The 25,258-nt window shown below is 39.7% G+C and overlaps 1 protein-coding gene across 2 annotated transcripts in view; it reads left to right on the top strand.

Annotated features, from left to right (window-relative positions):
• Window positions 1-23,985, top strand: part of PTBP1 (polypyrimidine tract binding protein 1) — a 45,532-nt gene extending 21,547 nt beyond the window's left edge. Inside the window, exons 3-15 of one of the 2 annotated variants that reach the window (XM_039515685.1) lie at window positions 405-480; window positions 1,717-1,889; window positions 3,206-3,352; window positions 6,579-6,749; window positions 8,348-8,458; window positions 8,856-9,030; window positions 10,118-10,192; window positions 11,896-12,044; window positions 14,835-14,868; window positions 15,374-15,466; window positions 16,146-16,362; window positions 20,310-20,387; window positions 20,852-23,985. In XM_039515685.1, the coding sequence (XP_039371619.1) occupies window positions 405-480; window positions 1,717-1,889; window positions 3,206-3,352; window positions 6,579-6,749; window positions 8,348-8,458; window positions 8,856-9,030; window positions 10,118-10,192; window positions 11,896-12,044; window positions 14,835-14,868; window positions 15,374-15,466; window positions 16,146-16,362; window positions 20,310-20,387; window positions 20,852-20,984 (1,632 nt within the window). In that variant the 3' untranslated portion in view covers window positions 20,985-23,985. The remainder of the gene's footprint in view (window positions 1-404; window positions 481-1,716; window positions 1,890-3,205; window positions 3,353-6,578; window positions 6,750-8,347; window positions 8,459-8,855; window positions 9,031-10,117; window positions 10,193-11,895; window positions 12,045-14,834; window positions 14,869-15,373; window positions 15,467-16,145; window positions 16,363-20,309; window positions 20,388-20,851) is intronic. The other variant, XM_039515687.1, reaches the window with a different exon arrangement.
• Window positions 23,986-25,258: the final 1,273 nt, after the last annotated feature.

Raw genomic sequence — 25,258 nt, 5'->3', positions numbered from 1 at the left:
GGATAGTTTAATGTTGCTGCCAGGGTGACTAGTAGTAGTATTTTTTAAACTAAAGAGTGGATGAAAATCTTGTCTGGTATAGGTAATTCTGCCGCTAGAGTTTCAGTGCCTGTTATCCTAATAGCTCAGGAAGGTATGCAGTCAAGAGGTTTTTATTCCTGGTGGTCTTCACACTTTACACCCCCCACCAAATTTATGTAGCTCTACACATTTGCTTGATTTAAAATTACATACAGGTGAATGAAAGGCCAAGTAGATCTACTGTCAAAGTATTTTCCCTTACACACTTCTGCTTGGTTTCTCTACCATCTTAATTTCTGAATTGTCCTCCTGTTCTCAAAGTACCTGAATAGAATTTAGAAAAATGCTGTCAACTTACCCTTTTCCATCTTTTTCTTTTCCAGCGGGGATCTGACGAGCTTTTCTCTACTTGTGTTACTAACGGACCCTTTATCATGAGCAGCAACTCTGCTTCTGCAGGTAAAATTGCTAGCAAAAAAAGTATAGCAACCCACGATGAGTGTTGAAGGTACAATTAGCAGGGCTACTTTATTCCACTTGCTCTTGGTTTAAAATCTCTGCTTTCATTCTCACTGCTTGTTCTGGTTAGGGTTTGTGTAAGACCATACAAAATATCTGACTAGCTGCTGTCCTACATCCTTAAAAGGCCCAGCAGCTTGAACAAAATTGGTATCACAGGACAACTGCTAAAATGGCCCTTTCAGGGATTAGACCACACAGTTCATACTATAAACCTCTGCAGTTAAGCATAAATTGATCCTTAGGTTGATTTCGGATATACACCTCTACCTCGATATAACGCTGTCCTCGGGAGCCGCCAAATCTTACCGCATTATAGGTGAAACCACGTTGTATCGAACTTGCTTTGATCTGCTACAGTGCGCAGCCCTCCCCCCCGTGCTGCTGCTTTACCGTGTTGTATCCGAATTCGTGTTTTATCGGGTCACGTTATATTGAAGTAGAGGTGTATATAGTCACCATGATGGGTATTACTGCGCAAGACTGTTTCAATATGGAGGTGAGTTCATAATCCTGCTCTAGATAAACTCATTAGTATTTGAGTGCAGAATGCTGCATTTCATGATTTGCTTTATTTGCCTCAAATTCTGCAACTTTGAGCTAACACAATCCTCCAGAATTATCTTATGTTCTGCTTAACTTCTGGTCTTTCTGCCAAGCTATATCATCTAGTGTATGTTAGTATGCAGCTAACAATGTATGGCTAGCAATCGGATGATGCAGAATCCAGCTGAGCTAAGATGAAGTCTAGAGTTGCCATATGTTTGCTGTTTGATATTGCCTATTTAAGGCATGAGCCCCTTCAAAAAGCAGCTTCACCACCAATAATACTAGTCAAAGTGAAAAGGAAAAAGCAGACTAAGTGTTTCAAACCTTAGAATAGAAATATGGGCTGTGGCATACTGTAAACATAAATGGTAAAATGGCCACTTGAGAGTTAACTTGTGATTCCATTGCTGCTAAGTCACTCAGCTCACTTATATAATTTTGAAAAAATGAGTAGAACCATGTGTCTTCATATTTGGGTTGCCTTAGACTGAGCATGGAATTTCTCTTAATTTGGTGAGTTGGAAACTGAATGTGGGAGGCAAAATGCAAGACAAAGTGGTAACCTGATGCCCTGTCTCAGATCATGTGGAACTGTAACAACCAACAATGCTTGTTCGTTCTTTTCAGCTAATGGTAATGACAGCAAAAAATTCAAAGGTGACAGTAGAAGTGCGGGAGTCCCTTCGCGAGTAATTCACGTCCGTAAACTCCCCAGTGACGTCACAGAGGCAGAAGTCATTTCTTTGGGATTACCTTTTGGCAAAGTCACCAATCTTCTAATGCTGAAAGGAAAAAATCAGGTACTGTCCCAACAATTGTAAGTGGGGATTTTATGGGAGACTTGATTGAAACCATTGTCATGGCATCAGCAAATAAGATGTATGTTGCTAATACAACTTTCACAACTGCCAGATAGTAGTTACTAAGTTCAGATACATTTTTTGTTTCAAGATTATTTTAATTTAAGAGCTATTCAAAAACACCGCCTTTTCTGACTTCAGGCGCTTCAAACACTGCTTGCATGCAGTCACTTCTCTATATTATAATTGATTGTAAAATAGAAAGCAGGAGAGTAGTTTAGACAAGACTGATGTGAGCCAGCTCTTAGTCATGCTGGCCCAGTAGCCTCTTTGGACTTCTAACTTTTGAAGTTAAAGGAGGCCTAAAAATGTAACAAATAGTCAGAGCCAAACTCCAGTTGGACAATGTAGTAGGTTAGTGCTAATTAATGGTAACCAGGAAATCCATTGTGGATTATAAATTGGAAAGCAAAGAAGCAAACAGTTTTACATTTACTGTATCACATGAAATACTTCTATACTTGCAAAAAATCAGAGAATAAAGTGTTGCTCTTTTAATTTGATATTTATACTGTATATCATAAAAGTAATGACTCACTGCACCACATCTGCGTCTTAGAAGTAGTATGAGATCATAAGAATAAGCAGATTTGAAGATTAGCAGAGAATTAGTGAGGTTCTACGTTATGTGTTAATACGTAGTGCATGTGGTTTCATGCAACACTCAGTTCAGTTTTTTAAATGCTATTTTTAAAAAGTGGGAGATTTTAGCTAGTAAATTTAAAATATACAAGAGTAAGGCCTGATTTATATCTACAAATGAAAAAAGTGAAAGTAGGCTGAAATCTGGGGTAATGCTTCAGTCTGAGCTAGTGTCACTGTCATACTTTTGGCACTGTTGGATTTGATGGTCTCTTCAGTCTGATTACTGAAATTCTTTTGCAAACTGTTTTTATAACAGATCTGTTGCCAAAAATTGCAATCTGAAGTCCTAAAAATGACCCAAGCAAATGCAGCTGGTATTTTTAACTGCATAGTGAAAACTCACTTGTTTTCAATATTTGTGTCTGTAAAAACAAGACTTAGTTGAAAACTTCTTGCAATTCTGTTGTAAAAGCAAGTGGCCTTGAAAGCTTGCATGTAAACACAGACTCCGAACACACTACTGCTGTAAATCTTCCTGAATCTCATTTAATATTCTGTATAGAAGACCTTCCATTGGTCACATCATGGTACCATTCAGCATTCAAATTGCCACCTTAATGTAAACAGCTCTGCTAATAACCGGGACATGTCGCATTTATGATCCTATGCAGGCTTTCATAGAAATGAACACTGAGGAAGCAGCCAACACCATGGTAAGTTACTACACCACAGTCACTCCAGTCCTTCGAAGCCAGCCCATCTACATTCAGTTCTCCAACCACAAGGAACTCAAAACAGACAACTCTCCAAACCAAGCAGTGAGTAGTAATTCTTTTTATTGTCCTTCAATAACAACTGCCTAGCACATAGATAGGTACCTAAAATTGACAAATTTAAGTGCTTTCATACAAATGCCAGAACTCTAAATACTAAGATGGGTGAACTTGAGTGCCTGATATTAAATGAGGATAAAACTCGGAACAATGATAATCAACAGGACATGGTAATACCAGGGTACAAAATATATAGGCATGACAGAGTAGGTCATGCCGGTGGGGGACTGGCACTGTATGTGAAAGAAAGCATAGTCAAATACAGTTTAAAAAAAAAAAAAACAACTTAAGTGAATCAAACTGTACTATAGAGACTCTCTGGATAGAAATTCTATGCTTGATTAATTTGAGTATAGCAATAGAAGTAGACAACCAACCATCTGACCAGGATGGTGATAGTGATTGTTGTTATGGGTATTAGAGAGGCTACAAAAACAGAAAAACCAATAATAAGGGGTGATTTCAACTATCCCCATATTGTTTGGGTACATGTTACCTCAGGATGGGATGCAGAGACAATTTCTAGACCACATTAACATCTACTTCTTGGAGCAGCTAATCCTGGAACCCACAAGGGGGAAAGGTAATTCTTGGTTTAGCCCTAAGTGGCACACAGGATCTGGTCCAAGATATGAATATAGCTGAACTGCTCAGTAATTGCAACCATAATGTAATTAAATTTAAGCTTCCTGGTAGAGAGGAAACTATAAAAGAAGCTTAACTTCCAAAAAGGGGAACTACACAAAAATGAAGAAGTTAGTTAAAAGGAACAGTCATTAATGAAATGCCTGCAAGCTGCATGGAAACTTTAAGCACCATAATAGAAGCTTAAACTAAATGTCGTCGTCCCCCCCCCCCAAATAATAATAAAAAAACAAGAGGACCAAACAAATGCCACCATGGCTAAGCAATAGAGTAAAAGAGGAGGTTAGAGACAGTCTTCCTTTAAAAAATTGGAAGTCAGATCCTACTGAGGAATATAGAAAGGAACATAAACTCCAGCAAATCAAGTGTAAACATATAATTAGGTAGGGCAAAAAAGAACTTGAGTATTTAGCAAAAGACACACAAACAGGAAAAAATGTTAAGAACATCAGAAGCAGGAAGCCTGCCAAACAATCAGTGGGGCCACTGGGTGATTGAGGTGCTAAAGGAGCACTCAAGGAAGACAAGGCTCTTAAGGGGAAGCCAGATGAATTCTTTGCATTGATCTTCACTGCAGAGAATGTGACTAGTAACAGAATGGCAGGTGAAATTCAGTATTGATAAATCCAGAGTAATGCACACTGGAAAACATAATCCCAGTTATACATACTAAAGGATGGGGACTAAGTTAGCTGTTATCACTCAAGAAAGATCTTGGAGTCATTGTGGATAGTTCTTTAAATCCGTCTGCTCAGGCTGCAGCTGCAGTCAAAATAATGAACAATGTTAAGAACAGTTAGGAAAGGGCTAGATAAGGCAATAAGTATTATGTCACTATATAAATCCATGGTATGTCTGCACCCTGAATACTGCATGCAGTTCTAGTTGCACATCATTTATTTATTTTTTTATATAAATATATAAATAAATAAAAAAATGGAAAAAGTACAGGGAAGGGCAACAAAAATGATTAAGGGTGAGGAACAACTTCCATTTGAGGAGATTAAAAGGAATAGGACTGTTCAGCATGGAAAAGACATTACCGGTGGAGATATGATAGAGGTCTATAAAATCATAACTGGTATGGAGAAAGTAAATAAGGAAGTGTTGTTTACGTCTTCACATAATGCAAGAACCAAAGGTCACCCTGTGACATTAATAGACAGCAGGTTTAAAACAAACTTAAGGAAATATTCATTGCCAGGGGATGTCATGAAGGCCAAAATCATCACTTAGTTCAAAAAAGAATTAGATAAGTTCCTGGGGGATAAATCCATCAATGGTTATTAGCCAAGATGGTCAGAGATGTAATCCCATTTCTAGGTGTCCCTAAATCTCTGACTGCCAGAAGCTGGGACTGGATGACAGGGATGGATCATTTGAAATTGTCCTGTTCTAGTCATTCCCTCTGAAGCATCTGGCATGGACTACTGTCAGAAGCCAGGATATTGGGCTAGATGCACCATTGGTCTGATTCAGTATGGCCGGCCATTCTTATGTTAAGTAAAGTGAACACAGATGTAATTCCGAGAGCCCAGGTATCTGATAAATAGTAATGTTGTGCATATTCCAATTTCCAGCATGTTCTATAAACAGTCTCAGAACAGGAACCCCACAAAGGGAGACTTCCTCCATTTTATGAAAGTATTTTTTTCAAGTTTCTTTTAACTTCACTGTCCTTAAAACATCAAGGATTTGTAAACTTGTTTGAACTTCCTAAATAGTTTAAAAAAAAAAAAAAAGGTTGCTCATTAATCATTGTTTTGTCAGTTTCTATAGCTTGTCAAAAGTTCAGCTCTGACTTGCCAGTTGTATTTCTTTACAGCAGAAGACACTTGAAAACACCATGACTAAGAGCCTTAATTCTAGTTTAATTCTCAGTCCTGGGGATGAGGGAGTATTCTTTGCACATTTAGAAGGGTGAAGCCCCAGTGTGTCGTGGTGTTACTTTTAGGATAGTTCTGTCTCTATGCCTTTTTCTGTTTTCCTCACTCCTGTTACATGTGTTTCTAGCATGACCCTAATAACAGTTATAAAATGAAATGTGTAATGTTACTGGTGCTGCTTGTTTGGCATGGATCCAAGTAATGATGCTAGTAATCCAGACTCTTCATCTAGGGTGTGGGTGTGCTCAGTCTGAAGTTCTTTATTATGGAATAACACAGACCTGGCATCAACAAATGTTGAACAAGATCACTTGGTTTAGGCTTTTGGGAGGGTTGGTGGAGGGGAAGCAATCACTAGTAACGGGATCATAGCAAGTATGAACTCTAGCTGTCTTTTCCTGTAAGCAGTTCATGCGTGTGAACGTCTAGTTTGCATTTTTATGTTGCAATGCTCTTGTTGGCTCTGAAGTGTGCAACCACTGCCAGAAACTTTGAAATGTACTGATACATGAACAGGCTCTTAGTTGTAAGTTTCCTTATACAAACTGCTAGTCTCCAATTGTGGTGATCAGTGTTGTGTTCTATGGTAGTTTTCAAGTGGGGAACTTGCAACAAAAAAATTAAACTTGAGTACTTCTACCCGCAGTATTATTAACCGGACAGGATGTTTCTTTCCACAGCGGGCCCAGGCAGCTCTGCAAGCAGTGAACTCTGTTCAGTCTGGAAACCTGGCACTGTCAGCCTCTGCTGCTGCAGTGGATGCAGGAATGGCAATGGCTGGCCAGAGCCCTGTCTTGAGGATCATTGTGGAAAATCTCTTCTATCCTGTCACTCTGGATGTCCTGCATCAGGTGAGCTCATGCTCAAATTTCCACTTGCAGATCAATGTGGAAGAAATGGCAACAGCAGTTCGTATGGAGCAGTGTCGCTTTATCCAAAACCACCTTCATGTGATCATCCCTTCAGTTTTTTTCTCCTTTGTCTTAGGTTAAGTCCTTGCATCCAGGAATGTTTACATCTGTAAAGCACCATGTGCATTTACAGTGATACATAAATGTGTTTTAGCAATGTAAAACACACAAGCAACTCAGAGAATCCAGATAAACTGTTGGCTGCCACATCAAAATTTTCACATTGCCAGCTGTTTTTAAAGCTGAATAGTCAATGACAAAGTAATAGCACTTCCTGTAGTATCCTCTAATTTTTAATTGCCAAGTCACATTCACAGTATTGGATTGCATTGCATTAATTTGCTAGTGTTCACTCCCCACCTGAAATCTAGTCCTGTGAAGTCTGTTGAGGTGATAGGAGTTCAAGACTTGTGGTCCAATAAACACAAGAGCATCCTTCATGCAGTGAAGCAAAAAATAAGGAATACGGAATAGGTCAAAAATTTTGTCTAGGAAAATTTTGAAGTGTAGGCAGTAGTAAGGCAGACTACACTCGGCAAAACTGTCTCAATGAGACTACTGGTAAAGTTAGGGAGTTTGTCAGTGAAATAGTGTCATGGCTTAAACCAGGAAACTTTAGTTGATGGGCATTACATACAATGCTAGTAAAATGTGCCACATTTAAATTCTTATAGATGCTGTCAACCATAACAAAAAAACTAGTGTAGCACAAGTGCAACAAAAGCATACATTTAAAGTAGAAACTTAAAAATTTTACTCTTGTGGAACTAAACCAGGCTAATTTCTTTAATTGCAAAGGGCACCAGGGACAATACTTTTGCTCTGTTCAGTGTCTTTTCAGTTTAAAATGCAAAGCTTTATTTTTGTATGTGAAGCATCCTCTTCCTTCAAACACTCATTCAGAAATACACTAAGTGCAAATACTACAACACATACTTTAACAGCACAAGTTATCCAGCTAGAAGGTGAGTTTAAAGTAATTTTGAGAAGAGCCCCACGTCAAAATAGTAGCTGGTCGTGATTCAGAGACAAAGGGAAAGGACCTAATCGTATCTTTTAAAAGGTAGCTAGTTATGCATGCATAATATTTTTCTCATGTTGGTAAGCATGCGTGCAGTGGCAAGTACAAACTGTCATAGATGTTTCTATTAGTTGGAGGAAGCATTCGGGTCTCAACAACATAAAACAGGAAAGTGGCTTTGCTTAAACATCTTTAACTCCAGTGGAAGTAAATAACTATTCAGGGAACTACTAATGTTTTTTATACAGGAAAGCTAAAATCATGCATAATACAGCTTTGGAAATTCAAATTCAGTAAGCCTTTGCAGAGATCCATTCATTAAACAATCAGAACATAGTTGAGGAATGTTTTAACACTCTGTTTCCTAAGTTACTTTTCCATTCTGATCTTAATAAAAACTAGATGAAAAGATGAAAGTGGCTTTATTTGCAGTTTCTTATTGTGAAAAGCAGAGGTACAAAGAGAAAACAACTATTAGAAACACGAGGTGAGATGGTATGCAAACTTTATCTTGCAGATTTTTTCCAAGTTTGGCACAGTGCTGAAAATAATTACATTCACCAAGAACAACCAGTTCCAGGCCCTGTTACAATATGCTGACCCTATGAGTGCTCAGCATGCCAAACTGGTGAGTACACTGGCAGCTCCACACACCTAAACTCCTTAAGGGATGACTTGTAAAAGAGAGGGTTTCAACAGATCTAGAAACAGCTGTGTCTTGCTTCTGTCGCATGGAAATGTTTATAATAGTACAGGGTCAAATCCTGCTCTTACACATGCAACTGTTTCACTGAGGTTTTCTGTGTGTAATTGGGAGAGAATTTCACCAATAAGTGCATCGAAAGTGAAATTTTAAGTGTCAGGATATTGCTATAAAATGATTTAACATGTTATCTAAGCAAGATATTTGCTCTTATTCTCACAGCTTTAAGATGTCTGAATAACTATCCAGGCTAATCAGATTTGTTGTTTAGGATAAAGGTACCTTTGACAAGGTAAAAAAGCTCTGGTTTGTTTTTCTGCAGTCTTTAGATGGGCAGAATATCTACAATGCCTGTTGCACATTGCGCATCGACTTCTCCAAACTCACAAGCCTCAATGTTAAATACAACAATGATAAGAGCAGAGATTACACACGACCAGATTTACCTTCTGGGGATAGCCAGCCCTCTCTTGATCAAACCATGGCAGCTGCTTTTGGTAAGAAAGCCCCTCTAATAATCTATTGACTTCTTCCTAAAAGTCTGTGTATTGTGGGCTTCAACATTCAGAACTTGAGTCAGGTAGTGAAGGTATCTGAGTGTTGACACCTCACAAATTGTAATTGCTCATTGCACTGTTGATTCAAACCACTTTCTGTACAGAATGAGATGTTTTGTTGTTCCCTGAACAACAATAAGTATCAATCTTTAGTGGAGTACATCTGGTTCCTCCTTTTCATTTCATAATTACCCCCTCTATAGTGAAATTAACTGTTGGCTCTGAAATTGCATTTTGCAAAGCAAAAGTTGGCAGTAACCCATTAATGCATTTTTAGCAACAGCTCCTTACTTCTGTTCAGAAGAGTTACCCCCATAGACAGTATTTGAGTCTTTTTTTTTTTTCCTGCCGGTTCGATTTGTGTGGTAACCAAGACTTCTTGTATCCAAAGTTGGATTTACTGCTTAACCAACAGATTATTCTGCATTGGATCAGTGAATTTAATCTCCATTTAGTCTCTTTGGTGGCATATAAATCTTAAGCTAATAACATGGAACACTAATATGGTTGTACTCCATTTTTTAATTTTTTTACCATGCATCTTTGATAAGCCATCTCGCTTCCCTTTACCAAGAATCCTTGCAGATGCTTGTCCATTTGCTGTGCTATTAGTGCCACCTGGTGGTCTGTCAATGATTTGGAGCGACTGGAGTTACTAGTTATATCCCTGGCTCTTTGAGAATGGTGTTATACTGAAACTGACATGACATAGGAAAAAGTAGTAGCCTTTTCAAAAGTACAAAGTAGAACAGTTTTTAATTGCTGCTTCAAAGCAGGAAAGTGTCTTCAAAGCTAAACTTGGAATAGGAAACTGGTTCTTGGCATTCAGTGGTGACACTCTTAAAAGAAATATTTAGTAGCTTTATTGGGTTTTAGAGACAGTTCTAATTTTGTGATCTGTCTAGGAGCTTAATCTGTACTCCGTTACATGCATTTCAAGACATGACTATACAAACTGGCTGTCTGAAATGGGGTTGTCTTGGCTATTGGAATTAAATTATAGACTTACTGTTTTACTCTTTCACAGGAGCTCCAGGAATAATTTCTGCCTCTCCATATGCAGGAGCTGGCTTCCCTCCTGCCTTTGCAATTCCTCAAGCAGGTACTGTATTCCAAACATTAAACTTGAATTCCTTAGGTTGCTTTGCAAATGCTGGCCATTGCTAGAGCAGTGCCTTTTTAAACGGTTTGGTCACTGAACAGCCACTTCAACCCAAGTTGTCTTAAGATCATTAGGTTAGAAAAATAAATATTAATTCCCTCTGAACTGTTAAGTCTGTGTGCTGATTGCAGGGTATGGAATGAGCTGGTCCTGTAATAAGTAGACAAAATAGGGGGATGGAAGATACTGAAGTCCTTGAATCCATCTACATGGACAAGTGTGGCTGTAGTATATGAAGTAATCAACATAGTGGGAGGGGAAAGAAGCCAAGACACACACAGTAGTCACGAGTAGTATTTTGAAAGTAAAGATAATTACATCTGTTTCTGAACTCTGTACGAAGCATAGCAAATTTGGTATGTTAGTGGCACTAGAATTTTAACTTTATAGCACGTACACGGAAGCGTCTTCTGAAACTGGAAACCACTTTCCATTCTGTTTTAATACTTTTAATTGAATAAAGTTAATATTTAAACTTAAGTGTGGTAAATAGAACTATGAACTTCAGGGATCATTGCAGATATCAAAATGATGCATATATGACTGACGTGCCAATTTTAATAAATGTCATTCTCAAACCCTTATCAGTTTTTGGGTAGTAAATATTTGTATTGAACTTCAAATAGTAGGCTAAGCACTAGGTTGGCTCCTTTTTACTATAGTAAACTATGGAATGAGTTAACAATAAACTGTAGAAACAGCATAGCTAAATGGAATTTGAGATGTCTATGGGCAAATTTAGTCATGAACCAGGTGGTCTGTTGGCCATGAATTCCTCTTTAATGTGTCATCCCTCTAAGGAGGTTGTACCTATGCCCTATAGATGATGATAATCATTTATGAAAGAAATCAACCAGTAGCTCTATCAGTACTTAAAGATTGAAAGCGCTAAATTGAAAGGACTGCAAAAAAAACCAAAAAACCTCGACAGTCTCAGAGCCTCGGTCAGCTCCAAAATCTGGTGAGGGGCGGGGGGGGTGTCCATCTCAGAGCTCAGGCTCCAGCCTGAGGGAGAACATCTCTATTTTTAGCCTTGTAGCACAAGCCCAAGTCAGTCGACCCAGGCACTGAGACTTGCTTCTACATAGGTTTTTTTTCCAGTATAGATGTACCCTTAGAGATGTATGTTTGATATTGTGAGCATCGCGTACCTACAAAGAGCACCATAGAAATGCCTGTACATAAAATTAATCCTTTCTCAGATTGAGTAATGAATAACTCGTAGGAGTGTATAATTGTTTTCATTGCATGCATGGTAACCGAATGAAGCACTTGTGGCATGCATTGGTTGGAATAGTGTTACAAATGCACTGCTTGTAGGTACCCTTCCTGCACCCACAGAATTGAGGCTTTGCACTCATACAGTTCTGCAGCCTGTGGAACATGTAAAATATTAAAACCAGCCAGATCGCATCCAGAGGCATCTGTCATGCAGCCGGCACCGCAAGAGAGCGAAATACACTGTTAGAAGAACCGATGACTATTTCCTTCTTAGTTGTGTCAGAATTGGAGGCACTTGTCATTATTAGAGTAAATGCTTTTGGACTGCGATTGGTGGGTTTGAAGTGCTCCCTTCTAGTGCAGCAGACAGACAGAGTACATGCTGTTAATTTCTTTACTGGCTAATATTCTTTAATTTCCAGGCTTGTCAGTTCCAAATGTTCACGGAGCACTTGCTCCTTTGGCTATCCCATCAGCAGCAGCTGCAGCGGCTGCAGCAGGACGGATGGGCATTCCCGGCCTCACTGGGGCAGGGAACTCCGTTCTGCTGGTTAGCAATCTGAACCCTGAGGTTAGTGGAGTTGTAATTTCACTTTTTTTCTCCTTCCAGTTACCTCTGCTTTCACTTTCTGAACACTTAAGATTGTGGTGGAACTTACTGAAAGTGAAATCTTACTGTGTCCTAAAGGAAACGGCAAAACTAGAAAAGCAGATGAAATGTGCTCTGCCAGTCTTAAATCTCAAAGCAGATCAATACTCTAGCCACTAAAAGGGAAATGGGAAGGTCTATCTTTTAAATTGAAATCTTCGCTCTTCCTTGGTTGATAGCCAAGGGTGTTGCCTGTCTGCTCTGGTCCCGTAAAGCTACAGAGTGTGTCCCTCCCTTGTTTTTTTACAATCTCCCACCCACTCCCATGGATCTTGTGTGATTTGGGTCACAGAATAGCAAAGTCCCTCCCTTCCTTCCTTGGCATGTTCTAATTTTATACATTAATTCAGAACTACAGAGAGAGTTCATTCTGCCCTCTACTCTTTCTGTTTAATGTCTTGACCCCTGCCAGCTTGGCTTCATTGTACCTCTGCAGTGTTCCCTCTGCCATGTGCTCGCACATGTATTTTTTTCCTTTCCAAGATTCCTTGAAGTTTTTCTTTATTTATGCTCTTAACTCACAAATTTACATTTTCAATTCCATTTACCTTTTCTCAGAGTTGAAAATATTTGTTTTTTTAATGAAGGCAAGTAAAATTGGAACAATCCTTCTAATAAAAAAGGATGAAATATAAAATCATTTGATAAGAATTAAATGTATTTCTATTAAGTCAACTTTTGGCTGCTTGTTGGATTGAAAGTGTAGACTATATTTCAGTTTGTGTGCATTAGAAGATAAGTCTATACTGCCTGAAAAATAATGCTTTACTATATCTGGTAAGACTGCCCATAAAACTTAATTCCTACTATGTGTAATTATAAAACTTTTATCAGTCATGTCAAAGTAACTGTAAAACCTCTTTTGCTTCAAAAGGGAAGTCTGGATGAGATAAGGAATAATCAAAATATTTAATTAATTGATTAACAAATTTAATCTATCAATTTTCAGACTATTCTTTTCACCTGACTATCATTGCTGTTTTCTTCAGGGCATGAGAATGCCAGTGGTGCGCTCAGGGGTGCTCTGATTACAGGCTAGATATTGTCCCTAGAGTGGAAATTCTTGTTATGATGCTTCAGGAGTTAACAGTGACTTCCTAAACAAAACAAATGGAGAGCCCCTTAACTGGCAAAGGGCTGGCATTATAATTTTCAGATCAATATCGTGAAATTAGGTGCACTTTGATTCCAGATGTTATGTGCTGTGCTCAGGTGTCAATGACAGGCACAGCAGAATCCATTTTTCTGTATAGGCATTTAAAATTTGGAATTTTGATTAATTTTTTGTAAACTGACTAGGCTTCTAAAGAGCCGTTTCTGAACAGTGTGAACAAATGTTTTTGCCTCAATGTAGGAATTAAGCAATTACATCATGCCTTGCATTTTTGATGGCCTCTTCACTATCCATCCAGCTTGTCTTTGGGTTAGAGAGACTTTGATACCTATAGTGAACTAACAGACTTAAACTTTTTTCACTGCTTGTATAATCAGTATTTTAGAAACTTACCTATGCAACAACTAGATAGTTAAGAGACCGTATTTCCCTGGAGTGACTCTCTCCCTCTAGTAATATGTGAAATTTCTTTCTAAATCCTAAGAGCTAAAGTGGGATAGGTAGGGAGAAGTCCAGATTTCTCCCATTTGCATTGAGTTTCCATGTTTATTGTAGACTGTGTGCGCTGGTGTTTGCCTGCAGGTTGAATTATCATTGTGCCCTGGGAGGACAGGCTCCTCCTGCTTACTGCCCTTGCTGATTAGTATTGGCACACTGACCTCTGCAGTAAGATACTTGCTTCGTTAATGTGTTGAGTATGTGGAAATCTCCGTTCCCCTCCAGTACCTGTGGTAGTGTCCCCTTACAGCAGATGCTTCTCCTTTAGCAATTCATTCTGATATATAGTTAGCAGTGGTGCAGCAGTTATTCCAGTTAATCTTTGGCTTTGGAAGCAATGATTCATGTCGAGACTGCTCTCCTTTAGTTTAGTTGCAGTGAAGTGTGCAACACGAATCATCTCCACTAAACATTCCTGTGTTAAGCAGGTACTTCAGAGTGTTGTCACGCTGTTTTTAGTTTGACGGTTAGTACAGGTTTCATTCTCTTTTAGAGGCCAAAAAAGTCTTGAATCATTCCTTTGAGAAGGACAGTTGGGATATCATTAATGTTACTGTTCTAGAAGTCACTCCGCAGTGATACTGTCTCTTACCTTCTATGTATATCTTAAGTAAAAATGCTTTTCTTTATCATTGTGTTCCACTAGGTAAAACCTATTAACTATTTCTATAAAACAAGTATTGTATGTAGAAATCTGTAAATCTGACTGATGGAACACTACATATTCCTTATGTATTTACTGACCTGTGTTTTTTGCTACTTTTTCTTTTCTCCCCCATCCCTGAATTTTTTTTTTCTTCCCCTGATCCGGAATTTCTTTGCCAACTGACTGCACGGTACTTCTGCTTCCTGTTGTTGCTTGAAACAAAAAAAAATAAAATAAAAAAAATCCCCCCTCCAAAAAACCCTGCTCTTCGGAAACCAACCTGCCCTTCAATATTAACCATCTTGAAAACTTCATCATCCATCAACCAATTTCGCCATTTCCTGCGGGGACTCTGCCCTTCCTCGTTGTGGACGATTTGTGCAACCTCGCTCTCCCCTTCGATTCCTTACCTCTTCCCTGTCCCTCCGCTGCCTTGCTCTGCTGTTCTCTAAAGAGAGTTACACCCCAATGCCTCTTTATTCTTTTCGGTATGTTATTATTCACACTTTTTATTACCTTGTTTTTCATTTATTTGAGATTACTTTTTTGATACTTCAAAAATGTACAGTTTGCAGTTTGCCATTTTTGAATGCATAATTTCATTTTTTTACATTGTTACATAGTTTGCTGTTTAGTTTAGTTTGCCTTTATTTTTATGTTCAGTTATGCATGGTTTATTGCTTTGCATGTCTTTTTTTATAGGAGTTTAAAATTTGTGGTAGCATGCTAAATTGTCCAGTTCAATCCTTTGGCAGTTAAATTTTTTTCTTTTTGCTGAAACCCAGTATCTATTTTCTTTAATGTATTGTTCCATTATTATTCTGCTGTGTATAAGTTTCTCCCCCTAAGTAGAGCAGAATAAGTAAACTTGGTTGGAATGAGACCAGTCTGGTTGTGGATGATTTTGGTGTTGAATTGATTTGTTATAAAGTTGGATGAGACTTTTCTTTTCCTGCCTAAAGACTTTTTTCCTTGTCTCCTCACTTTCTGAAGGAGTCTATGGTGATGTGCAAAGGGTGAAGATCTTATTTAATAAGAAGGAGAATGCCTTAGTTCAAATGGCTGACGGAAACCAGGCCCAGCTTGGTAAGCATGTTCTGTTGCATCACTCTGGTAGCATAGAATCCTAGAATATCCGGGTTGGAAGGGACCTCAGGTCATCTAGTTCAACCCCCTGCTCAAAGCAGGACCAATCACCAGACAGATTTTTGCCCCAGATCCCTAAATGGTCCCCTTAAGGATTGAACTCACAACCCTGGGTTTAGCAGGCCAATGCTCAAACCACTGAGCTATCCCTCCCCCCCCTGACCTGTTGTAGCAGTCTTTCATAGCACTGCTGCTTGTTTAAAGGTTTAACATCCAACTAGACCATATTGTTATGGCAGTCAAGTTAGCAATAAATCAAAATACCTCCTCCGTGGAAGAGTGATAGCAATACTAATGTTGCTCTCAAAAGGTGCAGTTGCTCTCAAAAGGTGCATAATAAGTATCCATGCGCTGAACTGCTTGCCTACATAATAGGCTGGGGTTTGGTGTTACACTCAAGTAGATATTCTTATGCTGGACAATCTGCTAATTGTAAAATGAGAATGGGCAAAGACTAAAAAGATGCAGGTTAATAAATAGTAGTAATGATAGGTGTCTTGGTGTTTGGACAGTCTGTATAGGGAAGTGGATTTGATTGAAATTCTAGGTTTGGGTTAAATGTAAGCCTTAACTAGTCTCTCAGCTTCTGTTCCCTTACGCTATATTTTAATTGTTGTAGCAATGAGTCACTTAAATGGTCAGAAGCTTAATGGGAAACCCATCCGTATCACCCTGTCTAAGCATCAGACAGTACAGCTTCCCCGTGAGGGACAGGAAGACCAAGGATTGACTAAAGACTACGGAAACTCTCCTCTACATCGTTTCAAGAAACCAGGCTCCAAAAACTTCCAGAATATCTTCCCGCCTTCTGCTACCCTTCACCTCTCCAATATCCCGTAAGTACCCATGTGAGGAATGTACATATGCTCTGAAAAAGGGACACATTGCAAGTGGAGAGGATATTGGGTACCAGGTTCTGTGGAGCATTAATTTAAGATCTGCATTCTCTGGGTTTAGCGAAGTTTGGCCACATTCATCTTAAAACGGGGACAGTCAGCTCTTGCACATGCCTAACTTGCATTATGTCAACTCATCTAGATTTCCCCACAGCAGTTGTAGTTCTAAGATCCATTTCTTTCAGGAACCTGAAGGCACCAGCTGTCCAAGTTGGTCCCCTTAGTCATCAGTCCTGGAGTAGGTTTGTTCTTCTATGGTTGGTCTTTTAGAAAATAATTTGATATTGGTAGCACTTCTTAGTGATCTGCACATGTTCATTCTACTTCAGGTGTGTATGCATCCAGTGAACTTGAGTCAGATTTTTTTCCCCTAGTAGTACCCTTGGAGTGGCACATGCGCCCTCTTCTGCCTCGCATTGCTGCTTGATGGTATAAAAGGCAGAACTACCCCCAACCCCCTCTCAGTTCCTTCTTACCATATGTGACAGTTGGAGCATTCTACCTTGCTTCTGTTTCCCTCTTTTTTTAGCATTTCTATTGTATATAGTTGGTACTCGTTAATAGTTGATAGTCCTACTGTTGTTCTAAACTAGTGATTTCCTTTTTGTACTAGTGTACTTAGTGTACACTCCTGGTTCTTGCCTGTTCGAAGTACCAACGCACGGTACCATGGTATGCTTTGGTCCCCAGGCTTCAAATCTTGAAAGATGCAAGAGGCTGATGCCTGAAGTATCTAGGAGAAGCACACATCAGGGCAGGTGCCACATCTGCACCTTATACTTTAAGCCCAGAACTAAAAAGGACTAGTCACACTAAAGCACCTCTTTATGGAAGGAGTCCCTGTTCCCATCTTCATAACCTTTCCCTTTGGGGTGGGCATCAGATGCCTCTGCTTCAGTTAGGAGCACTCCTCCAGTCATGGCAGAGTCTTGGTGCCAGACTCCTTCTCCAGTACTGAAAAAGGAGGACTACAGGACTGCACCCTGGTATTCGGCATCCAGGAAATTAAGGTCCCCAGCATGAAAGTCCAGTGAACCAGCTGGAAAGGAGAGTAGTGTCTCAGCACCAAGCACACACACTAGTGCATATATCAGTGCACCTCCGGCAGGGTCTTCAACTCCAGCAATGGGTACTGATGCCATGGAGACCAATCTCTAAGGGAGCACCTTCCTGTTGAGTGGTGCTATAGTCTGTCTCCTCTTTGCTTTGCAGCAGGAGAATCTCCCAGTGCCATCAATGTCTGAGACATATACGATAGCACCCAGTCTAAGTCTCTTGGCGCTGGCTTTGCCAGTGGTTCAAGAATCATTTTGCATGGTGCCAACAGACATTCGTGGATCTGCCAGCCCCTTGGGTTCAGTGCCAAGTACCATGGGCACCTCTGGCTACCCTGGTACTTGTACAGTGCTGTTGAATGGCAAGCCACCTATGATTTCCTTAATGCCATCCTCTCCAGATTGCTGGCACAACTCCGTGGTTTAGAGAGGCACCATGCCTGCTTGCTCGGATGACTCCAGTTCATAGTTCAAGTTGGAAGTGGAATCTTATGTCACCGTTGTAGGCAATCACTCTCCCAAGGGATTTTCACCCCTGGTATCCAGCAGAGCTTCCCCATTAGTCTGCTTCTAGGAAGCCATGGCTTGGAAGAAATTGGGCTCTGGCACCATATTAGTGGCCATATTGGAACCCATGGGGGTTTCCTCGTGTCTCCAGATCCTCTGCACATCCTCCAGTAGACATCACGAAGCTCTGCAGCAAGAGCTGCAGGAAGCCACTCCCGAGCTTGGTACCAAACATGGGCAATCTGCTTTAGTGAATCCCTCTTTGGAGCTCCACCTCAGTCATTCTTGGGTTCTGCCTCATCATCTTAGGAGGCAATAGCATGTAGTGTTTTCTCTCTTCTCCCCCCCATGCTGTTACAGGGCTCACCAGGACCTCTTAAAGAGGGTGCCTTCCTCCCTAGATGTACAGGGAGTAGTTCAGGAGGGCTCAGACAGATTAGTTCATGTCTTTGGATCTGTGGGGCCTTCACATGGCGCTCCCCATAAATGAGGTTATTTAGGTGCCCAAGTAGAAAATTCCATGTTCCCTGCCTCCTACAGCTAAAAGGACTGAGTGGAGGTATTATGAGGGTGCAGCTTGCTGCTATCTCTGCTTTATAACCTCTTGGTTGTCACATACTTTTCTCCAAACCCATGTCACTAAGGTTTTTGAAGAGGCTGGGCTGATTATATCCCCAACTAGACAGCCCTGTTCCCCCTGGACACTTAAACCTGGTGTTAACAAAACCAGTAGATCCACCTTTTGAACCTCTGGCTACCTGTTCATTGCTTCATCTGTCAGTGAAGGTAGCCTTTTTGGTAACAGTTACCTCTGCATGAAGAGTTGAAGAATTGAGAGCCCTGGTATCTGACCCACTGTAGATAGGCTTCTACAAGGACAGGAGGGTATACCTTTGCCCTCATCCAGATTTTCTCACTTCCACATCAATCACACAATATACTTACCAACTTTCTTTCCTGAACCTCATGCTCATAAGGATGAGAAGAATGTTAGGAGAGCAATAGCATTACACTTGGATAGCCCTAAACCGTTTAGGCCCCACGTTTGTGGTGGTTGTGGACAGGATGAAGGGCCTTCCAGTCTCATCCCAAAGAATTTCGTTGTGGACTTCCTCCTGTATACATTTGTAAGATGTAACTCCACCGAACAAGGTGCTAGCACTTCCAGAAAAATAACACGCAGCCTTTCTAGGTCAATTGCTTGTTCTGGACATTTGTAGAGCTGCAATTTGGTCTTCAATACATATTTCTGCTTTTCATTGTACATCTCTCAGCAGTCTAGAGATGGTGCCAGATTTGCATATATAGTCTGTCATCATTCAGATACTCTGATCCTGCTTCCAGATTGAACAGCTAGTGAGTACCCTGAAGTAGAATAGATATGTGTATCATTTCCAAAAAGAAAACTGTTACTCATGTGTCCTGTAATTGTTGTTCGTTTGAGATGTTGCATATGTCTGTTCCACCACCTACCCTCCTTCCCATCTAAAGAACTGAGGGACTCGGGAGTCGGGTGTCGACTATGCCCTTTTATGCCATCACGCAGGAGCATGAGGCAGCAGGAGGTGCATGCTCTGCCCTGTTGGGTACTGCTAAGGGGGAAATATCTAACACTAATGCACTGGCCATGCACACAGTTGAAGTGGAATTGACATGGGCAACGCATCTCAAAGAACAGTTACAGAATAGGTTTGTAACTTTTGGGGGTTTTAATAAAAAATAGAGAGTTACAGCTAAATCCCAGTGCTCCTGTGAACTTTTAGTGGTGGCAATAAGGCAAATTATAGTAACCTAGAGATCAGTTTATTTCTGAAAATCTGGCAGGGGAGAGTCCTACATAGGTCATGTTTTTGGATCTGTGATTGCTTGTCTGCTTTTATTTTGGGTGTGTTTTTCTGCCCATGGCAAACCTTAGTGGCTCACTTCTGTGTTTCAGAATGTTGCAGCATTTCAGGGGAAATATTTCCAGAGGGAGGAAAATATGTGTAATAGTGGCAAGGCAGGAGCACATAGTCACTCTGAAAAGGATGCATATGCGAGACAAGCATCAAAACTCTGCAATTCTAAATTCTAGCAATGTTACCAGAATGCTTCTCATAGTGTAAAGTAATGACTCACTCATCAGGAGTAAGGGAAATGCCATATTCCATGGGTAGCAAGAAGAAATGCTTATCCATCGTTCTGCAGTCTGACATCTTGGATGCCAGTGCGAGAACGACAGTAGAAAAGAGTTCAGGAAAGGAACTTGTAAAATATATGGTTAAGACATAAATTCCTAGTTCAGACCAGTTGACTGGTAAACTGACTGTAATTTCTTGACTTTAGACCTTCGATAACTGAAGAAGACCTTAAGATGCTGTTCTCAAGCAATGGTGGGATGGTGAAAGGATTCAAATTCTTCCAGTAAGTCTAAGATTTTAAAACTGTCCTCTTGAGAGAAAACCGGTAGAGCTAAATGAAATCTACCAGTGAGCTCTCCACAAATTTGAAGATGCTAAAAGCACTGGATAGTAACTGTCTCAGACCAGAAATTTAGCTTGGCTGAATTACTGGTTGTATGGAACTGTCATTCCTGGATATCTCTGGGTTAGGAAATGGGGGCAAGGATAATAAGTGCACGTAGAGTGCTGGAGATGAAATTTAGTCTAAGATGACTGGGTTGGTGGCTTGGATGCATGTTTTAATTGTAGAGACTACTCAGTCCTGTGGGAGGAAAGGAATAAACCTTTTAATGAGCAGTTTTGCCTGCTGAGATGTCTGTTTGGCTTTCAGCATCGGACAAGAAAACTTCTATTGAGTCAGCAAGAGTGAGGCTATACAGACACAGTACCAAACATGACCTAAAACTGACTGACTTGTCTTGGCAGGAAGGACCGTAAAATGGCTCTAATCCAGATGGGCTCTGTGGAAGAAGCCATTCAGTCACTCATCGAGCTCCATAATCATGACCTTGGTGAAAATCACCACCTGCGTGTGTCCTTCTCAAAGTCCACCATTTAAAGCTTTGGAAGGCATGAGACAGAATGGACCTGACTAAAACCTCATGGGTTCAGCCCTGACCTTAAAGGGCTGAATGCTAGGAGACAACTTCCATCATTCCAGAAAGAAAAAAAAAATGCCACTTTAAAAATGCAGCTGAAGTGACCTTAAAGACCAGAGATTTTATTTTTTTAAAGAGAAATCAGTTTACCGGTTTTTAAAAAAATTAAATCTAATTCATATTGCTAACCTTGCGGTGATGGGATAACAATCTTGATGGCTGTTCAAACAAAAAAATCACAAGTTAAAGTTTACACTTTGGAAACTGCTCTGGGAATTTTCCTCTTCCTCCCTCTGTCGCATCCCCCTCAAAAAAAAAAAAAAAAAAACCCCACAAAAACTGATCCTAACAAGCTTATCAGGTTTCACATTGATGCCTTTTTTATTTTCTTTACCCATGCAAGCCTTGGAAGACCCAGAAACCACTGTGTGAATTCACATTAGCGCCTTTGAGTCAGGATCTTGCAAAGTACATGGTGTGCGGGATATCCTAACCCACCCAGTGCAAAGGGTTTTAGGGTAATGTTTTCTAAGCTGTGCATCTGCTATCCTGTGCCTTAAATTCTTTTTATTGGGGGAAGAACATCTGAACTGTAAAGATTAGATTGGGGGAGTTGAGGAGAACAAGTGAGTTCTGGTTGTTGGATCAACTCGTAATGAAGGACAAGTAAAGCTGGCAGAGTGGATAAAGAAAATATTGGGCTTTAATTCCTTAGGCAATTGATTGTCCCACTGTCCATGAAATGTCTAATAATCTGCATAGTATCATGTATCTTCTTGCCACTTTTCTAGTCCGCATGTGGTTTTATCTCCATCTCTATACTCTTCAAGGTGGGAGTTAATTATGCTTGGTTTATTTCATTCAAACTAAGCAGAAAGGTCTGCATGGGGAAACATTCCTATGGCCTCATTATATTCCAATGTTGGTAGCAAGGTGACAGGCTCTCTTCACAAGAGCCTTGATCAAGCTATAAAATTAACCACTGTTGGAAACTTGTGAAGAAAACAAATCAGTATGAGCTTCTCTGAATTGTACATAAATCTAAACACTTGACTAGGATTTGAAGAATTATTGGCTATCCCATGGTTAGAAAGATGTTCATCTGAGTCACCTTCATGCCCCTAATTTGACAATTAACAAGACCAGTGTAGCTCCGCCATCATTCTTGTAGCATGTCTTCAGCGTTTGAGCTTTTGTTTTAATCCTTGTATTATACTTTTTGATGCAGTTGCTGTCATCTGTACCTAGCAATATTTCCAGTTGACCAAATATTCTAATCTCTTTATATGCAAAAGAAATAGTTTAAGTAACTTTTTTATAGATCAATAAGATGATATAAACGTAATCTAAATTTACTCCTTTTGTTGGTATTACCCTTGTATACTGTACTTATTTTATTCTTTTTTTGTAATTGAAACTGTAGGGCAGGAATTTAGTTTCAGGCTGAGGTCATGACTGAGGATGAGTAATGTAATGAAACAAATACAACGTGTTAAGCTAAGCAGAGCTTTTTTAAAAAGCAAAAGGTGTTCAAAGTAGTGAACACCAGTGACTTCTGATTACGACTGAGTAAATGGACCAGGCTAAAGTTTTTTTACTTTTTTTTAAACCTATAAGCCCAGATCTTTTTAAGTTATAGGAAGGAAATTTGTTAAAAGAAGTAGAATGCGGCAAGTTGGTTTTTTCCCAAATGACAAAACCACTGTTAAACTGAAATACCATTCCTCTGGCTTACAATTCTTTCCCGTGCCGTTCTGCCTTCTATTTTGTATAATCCGATGTTGCCTTACATTTCCCTTTAACATGCAACCTGTGTGGATGCAAAAATAACAATAATCTTATACTTTTTCAGGGTTTTTCTGCAAATAGTGGACCAAAGTTTGTTTTTTAATTGTCTCTCTTTGTGTTGCAAGTTATGTTTTCCTTGCCTAGCATGGAAGCTCCTGACTTGCCTGTCACTGAGGGGTTGGAAAAGTCTTAACCTTTCTTAGTTCCTCTCTGAGCTCTTGTGGTTGTGAACTATGCTGGAGAAGTGTGTGATGTCTGAGTGAGGGTTCAGCTTGGGTTGCTGGCATGAGCTTGGTAGTACTGGCCTGCCTTATCTCCATCTTCTCCTTGCTTGTGGCTGAAAGGAGTTTGAAGCCATCTTAAATGAAACAATAGTGTTGCCCACAGTTTTGAGCTGAAAAAGGACTCAGCTAACAAGTAGATGCTGGCTCCAATTACCATAGATCCTTATAAGCTTGTTACAGAAAAGTCTTATCTCCTTATCTGAAAAGCTCCAGATTTTCTTGGCCAGCATCTTGCACTCAATAGAGCAAATTAACAGTCGTTCTAGTCATTGCATCAACCAGAGTTAATTTGCTTCATCTCCCTTCCCTCAAATCAAAAACAGTAAAACAATTTCCCTTGTTGTAGCTAGGGGACACTAGCTATTGAATGTGTACCCTTGAACATGCCACAGGCAGCATTCTACCTTGAAGAGAGATCCATGTGCAACCCAAGTGGAACAGCTGCAGTTTAATTTTTAAATGCATTCAATCAACCTCACCCAAGAAACTGGGAAGAGGCTTATTGGAATGAAACCTGTTTGCTGGCTGCTAACATTGGATCGGTCAGCAAACAGACTATATATTTTGTAAGATGCAAGCAAATGAATTGAGGTGACCCCAGAACCCAGACAACTGTGGGTTTATCCTTTGGATCCCTATGTTTGCATGTAAAGAATGAGTAACAAAAGGGTGTAAATATTTATAATTTTTTTATACCTGTTGTAAGACATGAGGGGGCAGCAAAACCCAGTTTTTTATGGTGAACAGATGTATTGTATATTTTGATAACAGCTATTACAGGTTCAGTATTGTGGGAGGGTGACCACACATAACATCAAAATTCCATTGCCTCTTTCAAAGAATGTTTGTAATGCAAAAAGAATTGAAATTAAAACTATTTTATAACAAACTTTGTACCTTTCTGTAGATCTATTATTTACTGTTCAGATTGTAGAAAGCAGTTATTGGCCAGTCTGTACTTGTGCTTTCAATAAATTTCTTCTGTATTCTTTGCTTCTGATTTTCCTATCTTTTTATTGTGCTTTTTTGTTTTTGCTTCTGATTTTTCCTTCTAATGTAATTTCAGCTGCCTCATTTTATATAACTTTGACTTTCGCATACCTCTGGGCTGGTGGAGTGTTTACATTAGCATCTTTGACTACACTGAGTAAAGGGTGATAATGAGAGACAGATTAAGAACCAGAAAGGACAAATATAGCACACTTAAATAATCCACTCCAAACTCTTCACACTCCAGTCCTTCCATGTTTGAATGGGTGAAGTTCAGAGGTATGAGGTTACAGGGTCCTTAACTGATGCTCTGCCTTTGTCACATTCCAACACTTTTTACTTCATGTTCCTAAACTTTCCATATACTCTAGCTAATATCCATGGAATAACCTAACCTTCAAGTTCAACATAATACCCTTTGCAGTATTCTGCTCTAGAGATGTCTAAACTTTTGGTTAGCTTGATATCAAAGCAGTGAGTGATCCACAGCCTATGTTCTTGTCTCTAACCCAGCGAGACTCCTGTTCCAGTCACACCAATATAGCACATTTCAGAGGCAATATGAGAGAGGCTCTTAATGGTTGCATGTGATTTCAGTGTGCACCTGCACGGACAGCCAATATTCTGTGTCTCTAAGTTGATTATGACAATAACAGATAAGAATTTGTTTCTTGAACAACTCAGTGATTAACAGTTCTGGATTACCAAAGGTAAACCTTAACCAATTCATCTGGAGATCTAAAGTATAAAGTGAAAAACATTATTTCTCTTTTGTTGAGTTTACATCTCATTAAAAATGTTAGTGAATTTCCCAGAGGAAGCTGTGGTAACCCAAACACTTAAAACTAGACTGTACTCAACAAAGCTGTGTTGCTATATCGTAGACAAAATGGGTATTCTTATTTCTATGAAAGTGTGATGGGTGGCTGCTCCATTAATACATCTCGCCTAAGTTCTTTAACAATATACTTTCATCCCTGGACTCAATACAGTGACAGAAGTGCTTGAGAAAAACATGCTTTGCATTCTTTTTATTCATAGGTTCAGCGCTGTAAACAGCCAGATACTTGTCACTGCTGCTGTTGTCCATAACAGGAAGGAAGTGTTGGTGCAGCACGAGGGGGATGCATTGTTGTGCACTGGGCCTAGTAAGTGATGAAAACCCAGTTGCG

The sequence above is a fragment of the Mauremys reevesii genome, linkage group 26, assembly GCF_016161935.1.
Source record: "Mauremys reevesii isolate NIE-2019 linkage group 26, ASM1616193v1, whole genome shotgun sequence".
Classification (NCBI taxonomy): domain Eukaryota; kingdom Metazoa; phylum Chordata; order Testudines; family Geoemydidae; genus Mauremys; species Mauremys reevesii.
Note: the sequence above shows the minus strand (reverse complement) of the source record. Positions and strands in the feature narration are given on the sequence as shown.